The sequence below is a fragment of the Bos indicus x Bos taurus genome, chromosome 1 (genome assembly GCF_003369695.1).
Source record: "Bos indicus x Bos taurus breed Angus x Brahman F1 hybrid chromosome 1, Bos_hybrid_MaternalHap_v2.0, whole genome shotgun sequence".
In the NCBI taxonomy this organism is placed as follows: Eukaryota; Metazoa; Chordata; class Mammalia; order Artiodactyla; family Bovidae; genus Bos; species Bos indicus x Bos taurus.
The window spans coordinates 99,601,333-99,622,050 of record NC_040076.1 but is presented as its reverse complement, the minus strand read 5'-3'; the positions used below and the strand labels follow the sequence as shown (position 1 = coordinate 99,622,050).

The 20,718-nt window shown below is 36.3% G+C and overlaps 1 protein-coding gene across 3 annotated transcripts in view; it reads right to left on the bottom strand.

Moving 5' to 3' along the window:
* The window catches only part of ZBBX (zinc finger B-box domain containing), a 124,652-nt gene that overhangs the window by 10,215 nt on the left and 93,719 nt on the right, over nucleotides 1–20,718 (bottom strand). For all 3 annotated transcript variants that reach the window (XM_027542043.1, XM_027542053.1, XM_027542064.1), the window contains 4 exons: nucleotides 14,243–14,550; nucleotides 10,281–10,434; nucleotides 9,426–9,542; nucleotides 1,818–2,075 (listed from right to left, as the gene is read on the bottom strand). In XM_027542043.1, coding sequence (XP_027397844.1) covers nucleotides 1,818–2,075; nucleotides 9,426–9,542; nucleotides 10,281–10,434; nucleotides 14,243–14,550 — 837 coding nt within the window. The remainder of the gene's footprint in view (nucleotides 1–1,817; nucleotides 2,076–9,425; nucleotides 9,543–10,280; nucleotides 10,435–14,242; nucleotides 14,551–20,718) is intronic.

The window sequence follows — 20,718 nt, the reverse complement described above, 5'->3', positions numbered from 1 at the left end:
TGTACTATGGTTACACAAGAAAAAGCTGTTGCTTGTAGGAAATACACTAAAATATATTTTTGGAAAAGGGGCATGAATCTTGTAACATTCTCTCAAATGGTTCAGAAAAAGAGTTGTATTTGTGTGTGTGTGTGTACATACATTCAAATGAGGTAAGACAAACAGGTCATGAAATGGGTGAAATGTGTATGGAAGTTCCTTGTACTATTCTTGCATTCTTGCAGTTCTCTAAGTTTAAATTACATCAAAGTAAAAATTACACACACAAAAAAGAATGCCTGTAAAGAGGTAATTTACTGGGTCAATCCATAAAGAATGGCCTATAACCAGCTGAAAATTGAAATGCTGATATAAGAGACAAACTTGAGATAATCACAGTAAATAAAAAGCAAAATAAAAGCAGCTTAAAACAGTTGAAGAAACATAAGTAAACATCGTAAAAAGATCCAACATAAACAAAACAGGTTTCTCAGCAGCAAAAAGCCAAATGGAACAGAATAGCAACTCAAATATATGACAGAAGAAAATTTCTCTGAAAACAAAGAGGAACTTCTGTGCTTTAAGAAATGCTGAATTACTGATACTGAAATACAATCCTGGTCCAATAATTTCAAATATTAAGGAAAAAAATTCTCCAAATATCCAATCAAGAAAGAAGCATGTCACATGCAAAAGAGAGTGAAGTAAAAATGAGAAACCTTGAACTACTTTACAGCAGAATTCAGATCCAGGAAAGGATGAATCAGTGCGTACAAAGTTTAAGAGAAAAATGACCCAAGGAGATTTTTTTGTTGTTTAATCACTCAGTCATGTCCAACTCTTTTGTGACCCCATGGACTGTAGCCTGTCAGGCTCCTCTGTCCTTGGGATTTCCCAGGCAAGAAACTGGAATGGGTTGCCATTTCCTTCTCCAAGGGATCTTCCTGACCCAAGGATCAAACCCATGTCTCTTGATTGGTAGGCAGATTCTTTACCACTGAGCCACCTGGGAAGCCCAGACACAAGGAGAATACCCACAGTCAATTTGCCATTCAAATACAAAGGTAGCAGGCATTCTCCAACATGACAGGATTCAGTTAATAGAGCTACCGCAAGCTCTACCAGTGGGAAAAAAAATTGACAATTAAATTCAACCAAACAAAAGTTAAATGGAGAAACTGTGCCAAAGTACTAACTAGCACATTATCCGGGGACGGAAGACAATGGAGAAATGCCTACTAAGTGCAGAGGGAAAAAAATTGCTAAATTAATCTAACTTGCCAATGGACTCTAAAGATAAAACAGACAAGAATGCCACAATCAAAACTTCTAGAAATGAATGAAAATAAAAGGCTCAAAATTGGGACATCTTAGTAAAAACGCAGAATCTTGCATCCCACCCCGGACATACACCTGCATTATAACAACACCCCTGGGGGATTTATGTACACACTGAAACTTGAGAAATACTGCTTCAAAAGATCAGATGGAATAGCTCTTGTCTCCAACAATATTGGGCAGTGGTTCTTATAAGAGATTAGTCACTCAGTGAGCTTGTAGGAAGGAGAAAAACATTTTTTTTTCTGTCCACATGAAGGACCTTAAGACCACTTAACTGTGAATTATATGAGCTAAGGGGATAATCTCTGATATGGCTGGGCACACACAAGTTCTATAACATTTTCAGGGTGACATCAGAGGATAGTCAAGAAAACAAACACAAAGGTTGATGGTTTAAAGAGGAAAAGGGAAAAGTTTGTTTGCTTGGAGCATGACATGGAGAATCAGGCAGAAGGCAAAGTAAATACTGTTTATGGTGAAAAAAAAAATAGCATTACCTGCAAGATTTCTCAGCTCATTTAATTCTTTTTCCAAACTGTCTAAGGTCTGCTGATCATCAGTGTCATCTAAGAAAGGCTCATCATGGTCAGTATCGTCAATATATTCAATTTCTGAAATTTCAGAAGCAGCTTTAGAGAGTGACTGAGCAACTGCACTTCTTGACCGGGGATGAGAAGAAGAAAAGCAGCTGGAACGTCTTTTCACAGAGTTGGAAAGTGGTAAATTTGCTGTTGAAGGTCTCTGTGATATCTGGCCTAAAATAAAAAATAAATTAATCAACCATTTTTAAAATTCTGAATGAATGCTTTAAAAGATACAGAATACTAGCCTCCTGAACTCAGTTAAATTCATGCAACAGAATTTATGAGAAAATGAACTTTAGATTATCATGTATTTTGCTTTACTTCCATTTGTGAATCCTAAATTACCTTCTTTGTGTTATAAAGAACACTTTGGGTTATTCTTCCCTCATTTTGTCTACACTCAGAGAAAGGTAAGCTAATTTCAATATTAAGTAAAACAAAAATCTGTAAGCCCAGTCAATTCCAGAACAATTCAACATACCAATCTTATCATCTACTCCATGGCCAACCACTGTGCTGTGTTTCTTAAATTCTAGGACAATATTGCACTGTGCCTTGTAAGAGAAAAAACCCCACAGGATAAACATGTACCACTTCCTAATGATCCCATTTTATTTGATGGTGTGTACATTCATCTATTAAAGCAGATATGGAAACAAAATAGACCAGTATGCAAAATCTTTTGGAAAAACAAAGGATTTAAAGAAAATTGAAAGTACATTTCTAATTTTCCTAAATATGAGTTCACTCTCAGCTGCTTTATAGGGCACTTCAGTGGAAAAATTCCAGAAGTAGAGATCTGAGTCAGGTTAGTACTCTGTTCCACCAGGGCAGTCACCATTTTGTCTTGATCTATTTCAAAGGCTGACTTAGTTGGTTTCTTCAATATGTGTGGTTCTTTCATAGTAGGAAAAAAAAATCCCTTCAAAATTTATACTAACAAAACATAACTATATATATCATTTGGTATTGCTCACAAGATTCTTTAATAAAGGCCAAGGGAATGACTGTGAAGAAAGCTGAGTGCCAAAGAACTGATGCTTTTGAGCTGTGGTGTTGGAGAAGACTCTTGAGAGTCCCTTGGACTGCAAGGAGATTCAACCAGTCCATCCTAAAAGAGATCAGTCCTGGGTATTCTTTGGAAGGAATGATGCTAAAGCTGAAACTCCAATACTTTGGCCACCTCATGCGAAGAGTTGACTCATTGGAAAAGACTCTGATGCTGGGAGGGATTAGGGGCAGGAGGAGAAGGGGACGACAGAGGATGAGATGGCTGGATGGCATCACCGACTCGATGGACATGAATTTGAGTGAATTCCTGGAGTTGGTGATGGACAGGGAGGCCTGGTGTGCTGAAATTCATGAGGTCGCAAGGAGTCGGACATGACTGAGCGACTGAACTGAACTGAAGGGAATATTAAAGGCACAAATTTATATATTCATAGCACAGGTGTATTTTTAATATAGTGAATCATTGTTTTGATTTAGATAAATACATGTATATTAAATATAAATAATTTATAAGATAATCTTGTATTCCCTTAATACAAATTGCCTTTGTGTAAAATGTTGGATTCTTTAAAGAAGTGCTATGGCCATTATCATTAAAATTATTATTTGACTGAATATATGTCATACAACATTATGCCCACTCTATTGACTTCTAGAAAAATGTAAAATTCAGAAGAGTGGCTACAGGCAATTGTTATGTAATAAACAGTCAATGATTATTGAGTTTGTCGTTTTTTTTAAGATCTACTTTGAAGGTAGCTAAGTACCCTAAGAAGAATCCTAATGCAGTATGTAATTATTTAAGCAATTAAATCTAACTAAGGTAAGTCCCAAAGGGTACCAATTTTAATACATGTCTTAGAAATCAAGTTTGAAAACAATTTTTGTTGAAATGAAATTGTAAATAAAGAGTCTAATCTTTTTGCATCTATTTGCACTCAGATAATTGTAAAGAAAAACAACTAACAAAAATGTGCCTATGTATTTTTAAAAAAGTAAATATCCCTAAGATTTATTTTAATGACTAGAATTTGGAATTATTTTACTTGTAAGGAATCAATATTTTATTTAAAGCCATCAAGAATAACAAATCTGCCATTTTTATAAGTAAACCAGCAGTAGAAACAGTAATGGTAGAAGTACAGGAAAGAGAGTATATAATTAAGCTATAAACAGTAATACAGTAATTCAGCTATAAAAATAGAAACTTCTAGATCTATGGAGAAAACCACACCTTCTATCTTACTGTGCTACATCTCAATCACAATTGAAAGGAATTTAGATCTCGTTAAAATAAAACAAATGAAAGATGTTATTAAGAAGAACTGGACTTCTGCCAACACAGAGAAATATGAGATGAAAAAATTTTAACATAATATATATATGCCCTTCAGAAAATTCAGGAGATTACGAACATTTGCTGAACTCTTATAACAACATCTGGCTGCCACAGTATTAGAGGTTAAGATCTCAACTGAGAAAAAAAAGTACACAGCTGTGGGTCAGATATGCTTCAGTTCAGTTCAGTCGCTCAGTCGTGTCCGACTCTTTGCGACTCCATGAATCGCAGCACACCAGGCCTCCCTGTCCATCACCAACTCCTGGACTTCACCCAGACTCACATCCAACGAGTCAGTGATGCCATCCAGCCATCTCATCCTCTGTTGTCCCCTTCTCCTCCTGCCCCCAATCCCTACCAGCATCAGAGTCTTTTCCAATGAGTCAACTCTTCGCATGAGGTGGCCAAAGTATTGGAGTTTCAGCTTTAGCATCATTCCTTCCAAAGAACACCCAGGACTTATCTCTTTTAGGATGGACTGGTTGGATCTCCTTGCAGTCCAAGGGACTCTCAAGAGTCTTCTCCAACACCACAGTTCAAAAGCATCAATTCTTCAGCGCTCAGCCTTCTTCAAAGTCCAACTCTCACATCCATACATGACCACAGGAAAAACCATAGCCTTGACTAGTCGGACCTTTGTTGGCAAAGTAATGTCTCTGCTTTTGAATATGCTATCTAGGTTGGTCATAACTTTCCTTCCAACGAGTAAGCGTCTTTTAATTTCATGGCTGCAGTCACCATCTGCAGTATTTTGGAACCCCAAAAAATAAAGTCTGACACTGTTTCCACTGTTTCCCCATCTATCTCCCATGAAGTGATGGAACCGGATGACATGATCTTCGTTTTCTGAATGTTGAGCTTTAAACCAACTTTTTCACTCTCCTCTTTCACTTTCATCAAGAGGCTTTTGAGTTCCTCTTCACTTTCTGCCATAAGGGTGGTGTCATCTGCATATCTGAGGTTATTGATATTTCTCCTGGCAATCTTGATTCCAGCTTGTGTTTCTTCCAGCCCAGTGTTTCTCATGATGTACTCTGCATATAAGTTAAATAAGCAGGGTGACAATATACAGCCTTGACAAACTCCTTGTCCTATTTGGAACCAGTCTGTTGTTCCATGTCCAGTTCTGTTGCTTCCTGACCTGCATACAAATTTCTCAAGAGGCAAGTCAGGTGGTCTGGTATTCCCATCTCTTTCAGAATTTTCCACAGTTTATTGTGATCCACACAGTCAAAGGCTTTGGCATAGTCAATAAAGCAGAAATAGATGTTTTTCTGGAACTCTCTTGTTTTTTCCATGATCCGGCCGATGTTGGCAATTTGATCTCTGGTTCCTCTGCCTTTTCTAAAACCAGCTTGAACATCAGGAAGTTCACGGTTCACATATTGCTGAAGCCTGGCTTGGAGAATTTTGAGCATTACTTTACTAGCGTGTGAGATGAGTGCAGTTGTGCAGTAGTTTGAGCATTCTTTGGCATTGCCTTTCTTTTGGATTGGAAGTAAAACTGACCTTTTCCAGTCCTGTGGCCACTGCTGAGTTTTCCAGATTTGCTGGCATATTGAGTGCAGCACTTTCACAGCATCATCTTTCAGGATTTGAAATAGCTCAACTGGAATTCCATCACCTCCACTAGCTTTGTTCGTAGTGATGCTTTCTAAGGCCCACTTGATTTCACATTCCAGGATGTCTGGCTCTAGGTGAGTGATCACACCATCGTGATTATCTTGGTCATGTAGATCTTTTTTGTACAGTTCTTCTGTATATTCTTGCCATCTCTTCTTAATATCTTCTGCTTCTGTTAGGTCCATACCATTTCTGTCCTTTATCAAACCCATCTACAGCAAAGAAAGAGACTATTTTTCTTACTCAAAAGTGTAATTTAATGCACATAAGCCATAGAAAGACAGAGAGGCTTCAGTTTGGTCCTGGTTTTATTTATTTTGTTCATTTAGATGAATATGTCATTTCCTTTCATGTTTCCTATATAAGATTATTAATATTATTGTTAGGGTTAAGATTAGAGACATGGTTAAGACAGGCACAAATGAAAAATGCCATGAGTAAAGGGATCATCCTATATTTTTTTCTTTTTTATAAACCAAGTTTGTAGGTTATAAACATAATCTTTTGGAAGTAACCTTTTGGAAATAACTTACGTCATCACTGGCAATGTAAATAATATTTCCATAAATGTTTCAGGAGCACTTAGAAAATACATTTTCTAATGTATGAATTCTCAGTAATTTACACAGTGGAGCAAGAATATTATAAGACAAATATATTTTGTGACCTTTATCCAGGGGAAAATATATTGAGTCCTCTGGTCAGAATGTTATTTACTATTGAAACACTCTGCAAAAAGCAGGTTATTCTGCTTATATTTCATCCAATTCTAATGTTTTATTTAGAACAGTAATAATTACTATTGTATTAAAGTCTATTCAGTGAGTGATTAATATTTTTTATATCTTTATTGACATTCTTATACCCATTAAGATAACCCAAACCACTATTTTACATTATCATCCCAATATTTTGCTGGTCTTATTAGTAATTATAGCATATTATTCTTGAACTAATGCCAAGGACAATTTCTTTTGTTATATTTATAGTATAACTGTGATCAGGGTTAATCTATAATTTCCTCAGATTACAGAGAGAGGAAGCTGGGGTGGGGGAACATAGGTTTGGCAGTGGGTGGGCAGAATCAATGGACTTGCTGCAAAACACACATGTATTTCATAGCTATCATGTTTTTACATTCACAAATTTAAAGTCTTACAGAAAGAGTAATTCATTTATATACTGGCACCAACTCAGAATATAAGATTTCCGTAACTAGTGGCATAGTCAGGAAATTTTCATTTTTATTTCAGGTCACTATCTCTATAGTTATCTCCTTCTACCTCTAACTGGGAAGTCTTAACAATTCTTTAAGATTTGGCTGAAATCTCACCTACCATCTAAAATCATGCATACAGATAGGTTTCAATGGCAAAGCAATTATTTTACCACTTCCATTCCTAAAAACTGCACATGCATCAACCTCTATTATAACTGAACATATGTACTATTATTAGCTACCTATCAGTCTCCAGAAGCATGTTATTCATGTTTTTTATAGACCTTTTATTACATATGGTATAATTTATGTATTTACAAGACTATGGTTTTTCCAGTAGTCATGTATAGATGTGAGAGTTGGACCAAAAAGAAGGCTGAGTGTCAAAGAATTGATGCTTTCGAATTCTCCAAGTTCGAAGTCTTTGAACTCTCTTGAAGACTCGAGAGTCCCTTGGACTGCAAGGAGATCCAACCAGTCAATCCTAAAGGAAATCAGTTCTGAATATTCATTGGAAGGACTGAAGCTGAAGCTCCAATGCTTTAGCCACCCAATGCAAAGAGAAGACTCATTGGAAAAGACTCTGATGCTGGAAAGGATTGAAGGCAAGAGGAGAAGAGGGCAACAGAGGATGAGATGGTTGGACATGAGTTTGAGCAAACTCTGGGAAATAGTGAAGGACAGGGGAGCCTGGCGTGCTACAGACTGCGGGGCGGCAAAGAGTCAGATGCGACGTAGTGACTGACTATGTCAGTCAACATAGTCAACATATCTATACAGCAGTTTTCTCAAAGTATGATTTTTGGACTATACGTTGGCATGAAGTGGAATCATTGATAAAATAAATGCAAATCCCTGAACCTTATCTCAGCTTAACGACCCAAAATTTCTAACGGTAAGATCTAGGAATGCCACATCAGTTTCCCAGGTGATTACACTCACACTGACATTTGAGAGCCTCTGAACTGGACTGTAAGCTCTCAGGCTTCTGGGAAGGTGGCTTATTTTATATCACCATGCCTCAAGTAGGTGCTCCTTCTAATGTTTTTTATAGCAAATTATTGACTTCAACAGATCACGGCAAATGGATACTTCAAGGCATTTGGCTACTTACTTATAAAGATTTGCCCAAGTAACAAATTCTCATGGCATACATGAGAATTTGTTTTTATCAATCTATGGTGACTTTAAAAAGTTCCTTTGACTGCCTAAGAAGGAAGAAGCCAGGATTTTCAAAGCTGCCCCAGCCTTTGATATATCTAATTATAGAGCCAAAAAAAAATTTGTCATACATGAATGGATTTTCCACTAAAAAAAAAAAAAACCTATTAAAATCTGACAGTTTCTCAACATAAATGCATATGGAAAGAATCTAAGCTGGCCAAGTTGTTTTAATCAAAGGATTTAAGGCAAGAGAGAAATATAAATCTTACATATATGGGCAAATCATACGTAATTAAATTTCTGGCTTGAAGTTGGCCTTCAGATGAAGTCAAACAATCCCCTCTGTCAAATGTTTCTCCTGAATCATGAGCTCCCAAGATCCAGGAACATGACTCAGGCAACTCTTTTCCCCAGGACCCAGCACAGTGTCGTCATACTCACCGTGCATGTTGAATTGTCTTAATTCATTAGTCATCAACTGCAACTTCATATGAAATTGAGCACAAAGCAAACCTACTTTATCAGGTACTTTCAGATAACAATAACCGGTAACACTACTGATTTTAATGATGTTAAAGTTCTCTGCATGCACTTACTAGAAAAATACTGCAATGACCATTCAATATGTCAAAAGTTATCGTATAGAAAATCTCAAAATTATTTTGGCTAGAAAATAGAATTAATAGACTGAAATCAAGATTTCAGGGCCAACATATTAAGCATTAGATTTAAACCAGCAGTGTCTTAACCACAGCAGCAAACAGCAATCTCATGGCTTTGTGTGATCATAATTTGAATCAAGTAGAGGAGGAAACAAAATCTAGTATAAATATACTGTTTCTTGAAAGTGTAATGAAACTCAGTGTGTATTTTATAAGGGTTGTTCAAAATATATATGCCTTATCCTGAGCTACATTTTAAAAATACCATTCTCTAGTACATTGTGACAGAAAATAGCTAAGTGTAAAATTTATGTTTTTGAGAGGAGTAATGACTATTCTTGGTTTTTTGGCTTTGGAAGAAAAGTCCAGGACAGTTTAAATGAATAAGTTTAAATTAAATAACTGACAAAATTAATCTTCAGGCGCCTAGTAAAGTACTAAGAGATAAACTAATAAACATACTGAGCTACAATATGGCACAGCAGCCTTACAGTCAATCTTACCAGTCTTTTGCTGTGTTCTCCTTGCTGATGTTTTCTGGGCAAACTTCAGAACACCTAAGGCAACTGTGTTATCAGCATATGCACTTACACTATGGTCTGGGATCCATTCTCTGTCTCCTAAAATGGTAAAATGATAAAATTACATAAAGTTGAAAAAGAAGAGACATTCATGTTGTTGATTCATTATATATTGTCTTACTGGATAATATTTAGCTAAAGAGAAAACATTTATGACCGTGAGGTGTATATTATGAAAGATAAAAATCTCATAATTATACAATAAAAGTGAATTATAAACAGCAAGGAGGTTGCACAAATACACACGTACAAGTGTGAACAGAAATAAATATTTTTAAAAATATACATGCAATAGAACATAAAATATAATAGTATGCATGTGAAAAAATATGTTTGAATACATAAGAAATCTAAGACTCCACATGATACCAAGACCTGAGTTTTAAAGGAAATGATGGCTATGTCTGTGAATTTCCACAATCCTAAGATTTTAAGATTTGCTTTTAAGATGGCATCTAAGAACTGTAACACTTAACAGTTAATCAAGTGATTTGAAGATGTACTATTAGTTGATTAAGGATCACACTTCTAATATCTAAAAATAATCTCTCTCAGTCTCATTATAGCCATGTTTTCTGACAGTTGCCTTAAATATAAATATTAATATTTGGTAACTCTCATAGGGTCAATAATTTCAGCTATAAAATAAGAAAACAATTACATTTGGTAAACAGAATTACTCAGTATTGCCTAAGATGTTGACAAACTGTTTTTTAAAACATGTCAGAAAGTTGTTAGCTCGGTCCACAGGCCATCTGATTTTATGTCTGAATTTACCTGCAATTGTAATCCTAGTATTGGAGGAGCTGCATTCTAAGCTATGAGAAGGAAGTAAGTTGAGTCTTTCATTTTTATCAAAAACAAAGAATCTTTCAAGTCCTTGATATTGTTCAGTTATGGGCTTACTCCTGAGGGCTATTTCTTGTAACAACTAGGAAACAAAATATTCAACAAAATTAAGTTTATTTTATCTTATCCACACAAAGTAGCAAATCACTCATTGAGCACCCACTATGTTTTTAGCATGGATTTTGCCCACATCAAGTTTAGGTTCTAGTTGTGGAGACAAATTGTTACACAACATTTATACAGAGTAAGCTTGGAAAAATGTATAAACCACAATTATGGTAATGATCTGAAAGTTGCCATTAAATCTAAGGAGGATTGAAATTCATTTAAAAGAAAAATTAAGTTTTATCTTTTCTTTCCTTATTTTCTTCCCTCAGTGTCTTTGCACATAAATTACTCTGGAAAATAGAGTCTTTCTCATATGCTATGCTTTTGATTAGTGTCTTTGACTATATGTAAAATAAATTCAAAGATGAAAGCAAAATACTGGATGGAAACAAATCTGATCTGATCTTGGTCACAGAGAAAATCCAAGTTAAGAAAACATTCACTATGAAGAAAATATACAAGGGGAAACTGAGTCAAGAGTGAGCTAAGTGATTTGTGAACTTTATACAGCTAAAAAACTAGCAGACCTAGATTCTATATATAGATCTCGTTGATTTGAAGCCTAGGCTTCCCCTACTACTGTGTGAACTCTTATTTTGATATGCTTTCATCCTAGGGAAGAATATAAATGAGATTTATAAAGTACATGAAGTAAAGTGAAGTCGCTCAGTTGTGTCCGACTCTTTGCGACACCATGGATTGTAGCCTACCAGGCTTCTCAGTCTATGGGATTTTCCAGGCAAGAGTACTGGAGTGCGGTGCCATTTCCTTCTCCAGGGGATCTTCCCGACGCAGGGATCGAACCCCCATCTCCCGCATTGCAGGCAGATGTTTTACCCTCTGAGCCACCTGGGAAGCCTATCAAGTACATGAATCTGGTAGAAAACATTAGAGATGTACCAGTGAGAAGGCTGTGCTGCTGTGCTGTGCTGTTATTAAGTTGTGTCCTATGCTTTGCAATCCCACAGACTGTAGCCTTCCAGGCTCCTCTGTCCATGGGATTTTCCCAGCAAGAATATTGGAGTGGGTTGCCACGGCCTCCTCCAGAGGATCTTCCGGACCCAGGAATTGAACCTGTGTTCCTGCATCTCCTGTATTGCAGGCGGACTCCACCACTAAGCAACTGGGGAAGCCCAGTGAGAGCTCTAGAGAGGCTTAAAATGCCATTAGAGTCGCCATCAGCATTTAACAGTTCCTTCATGTATCTAAATAATGCCCAAACGCAGTCTGTTTCAAGGTGCTAATCACACAGTTAAAATTATTATAACTCAATTCAAATGGATAAGTCATATAAATGAGAAACCATTACAAATTGAAGCTAGGGACCAATAGAGCCCTTCCTTCAAAGGCAAGTCCAAGTCCCTACTCATGACATCTGCACCGGCTCTCCCAGACACTGATCGCCAATCCACAGAAGCCGTTCTGATGGAGCTCATATCTGGATCAGACATTTGAAAATACGGAAATTTTTTTTAAAGCTTAGGTTAACAGAGAACAATGAGAGTGAATTTGTTTGTTTGCCCAATCTCATCTAGTTAACAACTGGTAGTTCCACATTTAAAACCAAGAGGTCCTGATTAGTTCATACTCTTCCTTGCACGTGTCTCCACCTCACTGCTGCTGCTCTGCAACTAACTACAATTCCATACTTTTATGAAGAACTCAGTTTCTGGAGACTGAAGTGCTAAATGTACTGTCTCAAACTCTGAAGGAATGCCACTGCTAAAATCTGCCCCTACTGCTCACTAATGAATTTTCTACAGGATCACAGCAGATTTCTAAACAGTTTCCGCTCAGGGAATTGTTTCTCCTAGGGCCGGAGGAAAGTAAAAAGTTCATGCGTAGTCATTTGGGATGAAAGGAAAGTAGATTCTACAACTAAGTGTAAAGCATTGTGCTCTATGATGCAATCATTTACCACTTTTCTTTTTACAACAGTAGTATAAGGGATCAAAATTAGTAGTAGTTTTTTAACATTTCAATTTTAATAATGAAATGTTTTCTATAGATGTGTACAACAGATAATATAACTTTATCACACAATAGTAGTAATTTAAAAGACTTGCTTCAGGTATCTATACTACAGTACATATGTTAGTCTTTATATGTAACATTAATTGCTGTTGTTGTTCAGTCACTAAGTAGTGTTTGACTCTTTGTGACCCCATGGACTACAGCATGCCAGGCTTCCCTGTCCTTCACCATCTCCTGATATCTGCTCACATTCATGTCCATTGAGTCAGGGATGTCATCTAACCATCTTATCCTCTGCCACCTCCCTTCTCCTTTTGCCTTCAATGAATTAATTGTATTATTGTGTTGAAGTTGACATACACTATTACAATGTAAGTTATTTACTATAATTACATCTGAGTGTATCCAAAATTCCTCTGGATAACACAGCACACAGTGTGTGTGTCACTTAGCTCTAGGCACGATGCCCTTTGGAAACTGGAAAATCAGAGTTCTTATTTGTTCTATTTGCTGAAATTCATTCCATGATCAATTGTTTTCTTTGTTGGAAAGGGGAGAAGTTCAGCTGAAGTGGAGGTTGATTTGGGGGAATCTATTATTAGCTAAGAGTCAGACACGACTGAGAGGCTGAACTGAACCTAACTGAACTGATTATTGGCTAAATTGTGGCAATGTCTTTCTACCAGGGGCTGAGGCTTACTTTTGTCAGATATATCAGGGCATCAGTAGACACAGGTCAACATTAGTGTTGCAGATTCCAACATTTCTTACTTGGAACTTTCAGATTCCAAGAAATGTATAGTCAAACTCTAAACCAAAACTAGATGAAAGCCTAAGATTTCCATTTTTCAGATAAGGTATTTATTGACTTAGGCCTGATCCCCTGAAGAAAGTAGTTTCCTTTCATCCTGCACCTGTGAGTATGTCTCCTTGTGTATTCCTTCAGAGACAGAGCAGACTTTTAGGGATCTAAGGCTTCTGCAGAGGTCTCAGTTCTAATTTCTCACTTTGAAAAGGAACAAGGCCTATCACTAAGTAGGTATAGAAATTCAATCCCCTGAGCAGAAGTAGCAGCAGCTCAATACTCATTCTGTAACTCTTTGATCCTATCTTCAGTTTAAGTACCATGGCAATTCATTGCAAATGACTTTAAAATCTTGTTAAAATATTTGACTTGCCCAATTTCCAAAGAATTTAACATTTAATTTGTCCAAATTTTAAATAACTTATTATTAATAATTATAATCACTTAAGATTTTAGTACATAGAACAGAGATTCAAATATAGTTTTTAAATTTGGCAGTAATGCAATAATGAACTACTTTATCTTTTTCCTCTAAGAAGAAACAAAACTATATCTTATTTCTTTATTAGCTATATTCCTGAAGAATTACCTTTTAAATGTTATGTTTACATTAAGCCACAAAACTAGTTTTATCTACAAAACTGCAATTTTTTTTTTCATTTTAACCAGTGACTATAGAGTAGAAAGCTAGAGAGGATTTATTACACTAAATTATTCATAATAATGAATTTCATTTAGGAAAGTAACAGCACTCGTACTATGGTGCATGAGGTGGGCCTTAAATTATTTGTCATAGAAAGTCATTTGTTATAATGGCATTTACCATATTAGAATTTCTTCTGTAAATCATTTACATTCTTTCCCATATGAGTTACTCTTCAACTATAAGGTTGTACATTTTAAATTCAATAGGAAGTAACATTTAAGAATATTCTGTGTCAATATAAATTTTTTCTGATGATAATTATAAAATTTTAATACAATAAAGATAATAGATATTTACCAGTGGTGACTCTGTAGTTTTAGAATCTTCAAAGTTTGGCCTCTCATGCAGGTTGCTGAATTCCAAGGATTTCTTGTCCTCTTCAGATAATTTCTCCTTAATGCAGGGCTTTTCTAAATCTGTACTTGGCAAAGAATCCTTGCTCTCAAGAGGTATGTGGGAATCTTCATGCTTTTTATTACTTTCTATATCTATGCTTTCCTCTTTCAAATTTCTCTCAAAAAAAATGTTTTCCTCTAATTTTTCAATAGCAGGAGAGTATGCATCAGGATCCACAAAGGTATCAAAATCTGCGTGTGAAGTTCCTGCTGTTGAAAACACATATTTACAAAAGTTAAGTAAATAATTATAAATAAATAAATGGATTAAACTGTTCACCAACACTTCTGTGGTGTAAATATTTATCATTAAACACTATTTTTAAAATCAATTTTCTTTACTGAGTCCTTAGTTTTAAAGACTTTTATACAGCTTATGTTCATAAATGACAATCCTAATTTACCTATATATTCAGACTTAAATGATTTAGACTAACTGAGGGAGACAAGGTTTTACTTTATGATGCAATCTTGAAATTGACACAAGTTTCCATTTCAGCCTGAGGTTCAATTTCTACTTTTCTACCCTCTGTCCCACTCAAGTTTTATATCAATAATTTATGAGAAACAATGCAGAGAAAACCTTACTTTCCACATTTTACCTCTTTTGCTTAGCATAACTAGTGATGAGGAGAGGGCCATGGGAAGTCTGCCAGATGAAAGAACTGCAGCAGTTAGGGGCACAGAGAATGTTTGTGCTGAGACACCTGCCTCTGGAAACTACAAGATGAGCTAGATTATATTAATCACCCACCTCATTATGTCTGCTTTAAATAAATCATTTGGGGTAGATCACTGGTTTTCAACCTGGATGCACAATGGAGTCGTCTGAAGTTACTCTTTAAAACTGTCAGTGTATGGGCCTGACCCCAAACCAATTAAATCAAACACTGACTGTGGGAATCAAGCATTTTGCTTTTTTGTTTCTTTCCCCCTCTCCCCCACCAAGCTCTCCAGGTGATTATAATGTGAAACTAGGATTATGAAACTGTAGTCTAGATTTTCTTAAGAATAAAATTCTTTAAAAAAAAATGTACACCATATTGCTTTCATTACCACATACACATATTTATCCAAACTAAATATAGCTTCCTTTGATTAGCCCATATTCTCTTTCCAATATGCATATCTTATCTGTATAAATAGACTGTGTAAAATAGTAGAAGCTATAAACTAAAATAGTCTTCCATGAAATAAACTCTGTCTTACAGCCCATTGCTGCAATCAAATGTTTATATAACTCAGCAATTGCACATACTATTTAGAACTTCCATTTTCAATTATCACCTCTAAATTGCATAAGTACTATGAGAAATGTAATAAGTTGTATGTCAGAAAAATATTTTATAGAAAACCTTTATGAAACCTATTCAATGTAATAAAACTTTTATGAAAATGCTGTACTTTCCTAATAAGCTTGAAAATAAATTATCTGAATCTAGGTTTTTTTCTTTTTTTGTGTGTGGAAGGAGATGTCATTTCCTAAGTGTAAATGTCTACAACTAACCTCTAGAGTATTTTTGCTAGATTGTAAAATTCCATTATAGGGATTTATTGCTGCTGGAAAAGTGAGAACACAACATTTTAATAATGCATACTATGTGATGCAGAAAGTACAGATATGATTTAATTTAGTCTATTCGTTAGAAGCCCTGTTAAGTCATAAAAAATAGTTGTCTGGGTTCAACATTCAAAAATCAATTATTCTAACCTGTCATATCAAGAGGCTAAAGAAGAAAAATCAGAGGATCATATCAACAGATGCAGAAAAAGCATTCAACAAAATCCAACACTCATTCATGATAAAAAATCCTCAGCAAACTAAAAAAAAGGGAAACTTTCTCAACTTAATAAAGACTACCTACAAAAAACTACAATTAACAAAATACTTAATAATAAGAAACTAAAAACTTTATCTCAAATATCAGGAACAAAACAAAGATCTCCATTCTTACCACTCCTTTTCAACACTGTACTGGAAGTCATAGCTAATTCAATAAGATAAGGAAAGGAAATAAAAGGTATGCAGACCAAAAAGGAAGAAATAAACCTGATTTTGTTCATAGATTACAAGAATGTCTAGGTACAAAATCCAAAAGAACCAACAACAACAACAAAAAAACTCCTGGAATTAATAAGTGCTTATTGCAAGGTTGAAGATACAAGTTGAGCTTACAAAAGTCATTTGCTTTCCTATACACTAACATGAACAAGTGAAATTAAAAATTAATAACACAGTACCATTTACATTAGCACATGAAATTGAAATACTCAGGTATAAACCTAAAAAAAAAAAAGTACAAAAAAGACCTATATAAGGAAAACTGGATGAAAAAAATAAACTGGATGAAAGAAATACAAAAAATTAAATAAGTATTTTTTTCACACTAGTTCACATTCATAGATAAGAAGACTCAATTTGTCAAGATGTCACTTCTTCCCAATTTCATCTACCGATTCAATATAATCCCAATCAAAGTCACAACAAGCTATTTTGTATATATTGACAAACTGGTTTTAAAGTTTATATGCAGAGGCAAAAGACCCAGAACAGGCAACAAAATATAGGAAAAGAACAAAGTCAAAGGACTGACACTACACAACTGAAAAAATTATCATACAGTTATACTAAGCAAGGGGCTTCACTAGTGACTCAGTGGTAAAAAATCTGCCTGCCAATGCAGGAAATGCAGGTTTGATATCTGGATCAGGATGATACTCTGGAAAGGAAATGGCAACCCACTAAAGTATTCTTGCCTGGGAAATCCCATGCACAGAGGAGCCTGGCAGGCTACAGTCCATGGGGTTAAAAAAGAGTCAGACACAACTTAGCAAATAAACAACACAGTAATCAAGACAAAGTGATATGAGCAAAAGTATAAAAACAGATTAGTGGAATGAAAAGGAGAATCCATAAATAGATCCACATAAATATAATCAACTGATCTTTAACAAAAGAGTAAAGGCAATACAATGGAGAAAAGATAGCCTTTCCAACAAGTGGTGTTGGAACGTGTGAATATGCACATGCCCCAAAATAAATCCAGACACAGACCGTACTCTTCATAAAAGTTAACACAAAGGAATAATAAAACTAGGCAATGGCACCCCACTCCAGTACTCTTGTCTGGAAAATCCCATGGGCGGAGGAGCCTGGTGGGCTGAAGTCCATGGGGTCGCTAAGAGTCGGATAGGACTGAGTGACTTCACTTTCACCTTTCACTTTCATGCATCAGAGAAGGAAATGGCAACCCACTCCAGTGTTCTTGCCTGGAGAATCCCAGGGACGTGGGAGCCTGGTGGGCTGCTGTCTCTGGTGTCGCACAGAGTCGGACACGACTGAAGTGACTTAGCAGTAGCAGTAGCATTAGAATGCAAAACTATAACACTCCAAGGTGATAGGGGAAAATTCAGAAGATCTTGGTTATTCTAATGACATTTTAAGATACAACACAAAAGACAGGATGCACGAAAGAAATAATTTATAAGCTCAATTTCATTAAAATGAAATTTTTCTGTTCTATGAAAGATACTGCTATGAGAGTGAGGAGATAATCCACATATTTGGAGAAAGTTTTTGCAAAACACATACATAAAATACTGCAATCTAAAATATGCAAAAGAACTCTAAACTTTCAAAGTAAAAGAATAGACAATCCGATTAAAAAATGGGCCAAAAACCTTAAAAGATAACACAGATGACATATTTGGCAAATAAGCATACGAAAAGATGTTCAACAATATATGTCACTACAGAATTTCAAATTAAAATGAGATACCACTACACAGTTATTCAATTCAGTTCTGTTCAGTGGCTCAGTCGTGTCCGACTCTTTGTGACCCCATGGACTGTAGCATGCCAGGCCTCCCTGTCCATCAACAACTCCCAGAGTTTACTTAAACTCATGTCCAATAGGTCAGTGATACCATCCAACTATCTCATCTTCTGTCATCCCCTTCTCCTTCTCCCTTCAGTCTTTCCCAGCATCAGGGTCTTTTCAAATCAGTCAGTTCTTCGCATCAGGTGGCAAAAGTATTGGAGTTTCAGCTTCAGCATCAGTACTTCCAATGGATACTCAGGACTGATTTCCTTTAGATGGACTGGTTGGACCTCCTTGGAGTCCAAGGGACTCTCAAGACTCTTCTCTAACACCACAGTTCAAAAGCAACAATTCTTCAGTGCTCAGCTTTCTTTATAGTCCAACTCTCACATCCATACATGACTACTGGAAAAATATAGCTTTCACTAGATGGACCATTGTTGGCAAAGTAATGTCTCTGCTTTTTAATATGCTGTCTAGTTTGGTCATGACTTTTCTTCCAAGGAGTAAGTGTCTTTTAATTTCATAGCTGCAGTCACCATCTGCAGTGATTCTGGAGTCCAAAAAAATAAAGTCTGTCACTATTTTCACTGTTTCCTCATCTATTTGCCATGAAGTGATAGAACCAAATACCATGATCTTCGTTTTCTGAATGCTGAGTTTTAAGTCAACTTTTTCACTCTCCTGTTTTATTTTCATCAAGAGGCTCTTTAGTTCTTCTTCACTTTCTGACATTAGGGTGGTATCATCTCACTCACCTAGAGCCAGACATCCTGTAATGTGAAGCCAAGTGGGCCTTAGGAAGCACCACTATGAACAAAGCTAGTGGAGATGATGGAATTCCAGTTGAGCTATTTCAAATCCTAAAAGATGATGCTGTGAAAGTGCTCCACTCAATATGCCAGCAAATTTGGAAAACTCAGCAGTGGCCACAGGGTCAGTTTTCATTCCAATCCCAAAGAAAGGCAATGCCAAAGAATGCTCAAACTACCGCACAATTGCACTCATCTCACATGCCAGTAAAGTAATGCTCAAAATTCTCCAAGCCAGGCTTCAACAACACATGAACCATGAACTTACAGATGTTCAAGCTGAATTTAGAAAAGGCAGAGGAACCAGAGATCAAATTGCCAACATCCGCTGGATCATCAAAAAAGCAAAAGAGTTCCAGAAAAATATCTATTTTTGCTTTATTGACTATACCAAAGCCTTTGACTGTGTGGATCACAATAAACTGTGGAAAATTATGAAAGAGATGGGAATACCAGACCACCTGACTTGCCTCTTGAGAAATCTGTATGCAGGTTAGGAAGCAACAGTTAGAACTGGACATGGAACAACAAACTGGTTCCAAATAGGAAAAGGAGTATGTCAAGGCTGTATATTGTCACCGTGCTTATTTAACTTATATGCAGAGTACATCATGAGAAATTCTGGGCTAGATGAAGCACAAGCTGGAATCAAGATTGCCGGCAGAAATATCAATAACCTTAGATATGCAGATGACACCCTCCTTATGGCAGAAAGTGAAAAAGAACTAAAGAGCCTCTTGATGAAAGTGAAAGAAGAGAGTGAAAAAGTTGGCTTAAAGCTCAACATTCAGAAAACTAATATCATGGCATCTGGTCCCATCACTTCATGACAAATAGATGGGGAAACAGTGGAAACAGTGACAGACTTTATTTTGGGGGGCTCCCAAAACATTAAAAGACACTTACTCCTTGGAAGAAAAGTTATGACCAACCTAGACAGTATATTAAAAAGCAGAGACATTACTTTGCCAACAAAGATCTATCTAGTCAAAGCCATAGTTTTCCCAGTAGTCCTGTGTGGATGTGATAGTTGAAGTATAAAGAAAGCTGAGCGCTGAAGAATTGATGCCTTTGAACTGTGGTGTTGGAGAAAACTCTTGAGAGTCCCTTGGACTGCAAGGAGATCCAACCAGTCCATCCTAAAGGAAATCAGTCCTGAATATCCATTGGAAGTACAGATGCTGAAGCTGAAACTTCAATACCTTTGCCACCTGCTGTGAAGAACTGACTCATTTGAAGAGACCCTGATGCTGGGAAAGATTTGAAGGCAGGAGGAGAAGGGGACTGCAGAGGCTGAGATGTTGGATGGCATCACCGACTCAATGGACATGAGTTCGACTAAACTCCGGGAGTTGTTGATGGACAGGGAGGCCTGGAGTGCTGCAGTCCATGGGGTCACAAAGAGTCAGACATGATTGAGCAACTGAACTGAGCATGGCCCTGCACATCAGAGCAAGACCGTTTCCCCCTCAGTCAGTCTCTCCCATCAAGAAGCTTCCACACGCCTCTTATCCTTCTCCATCAGAGGGCAGACAGACTGAAAAGAACCATATAATTATTAGGATCACAAAAATCCAAAACTCTGAGCATTCCAAATACTGGCAAGAATGTGAAGAACAGTAAGACTCATTAATTGTTGGTGACAATGAAAAGTGATAAAGTCAATTTGAAAGAGAGTTTGGTGGTTTCTTACAAAATTAAATATATTTCTCACCACATGATCCAACAACTGTGCTCCTTGTTAT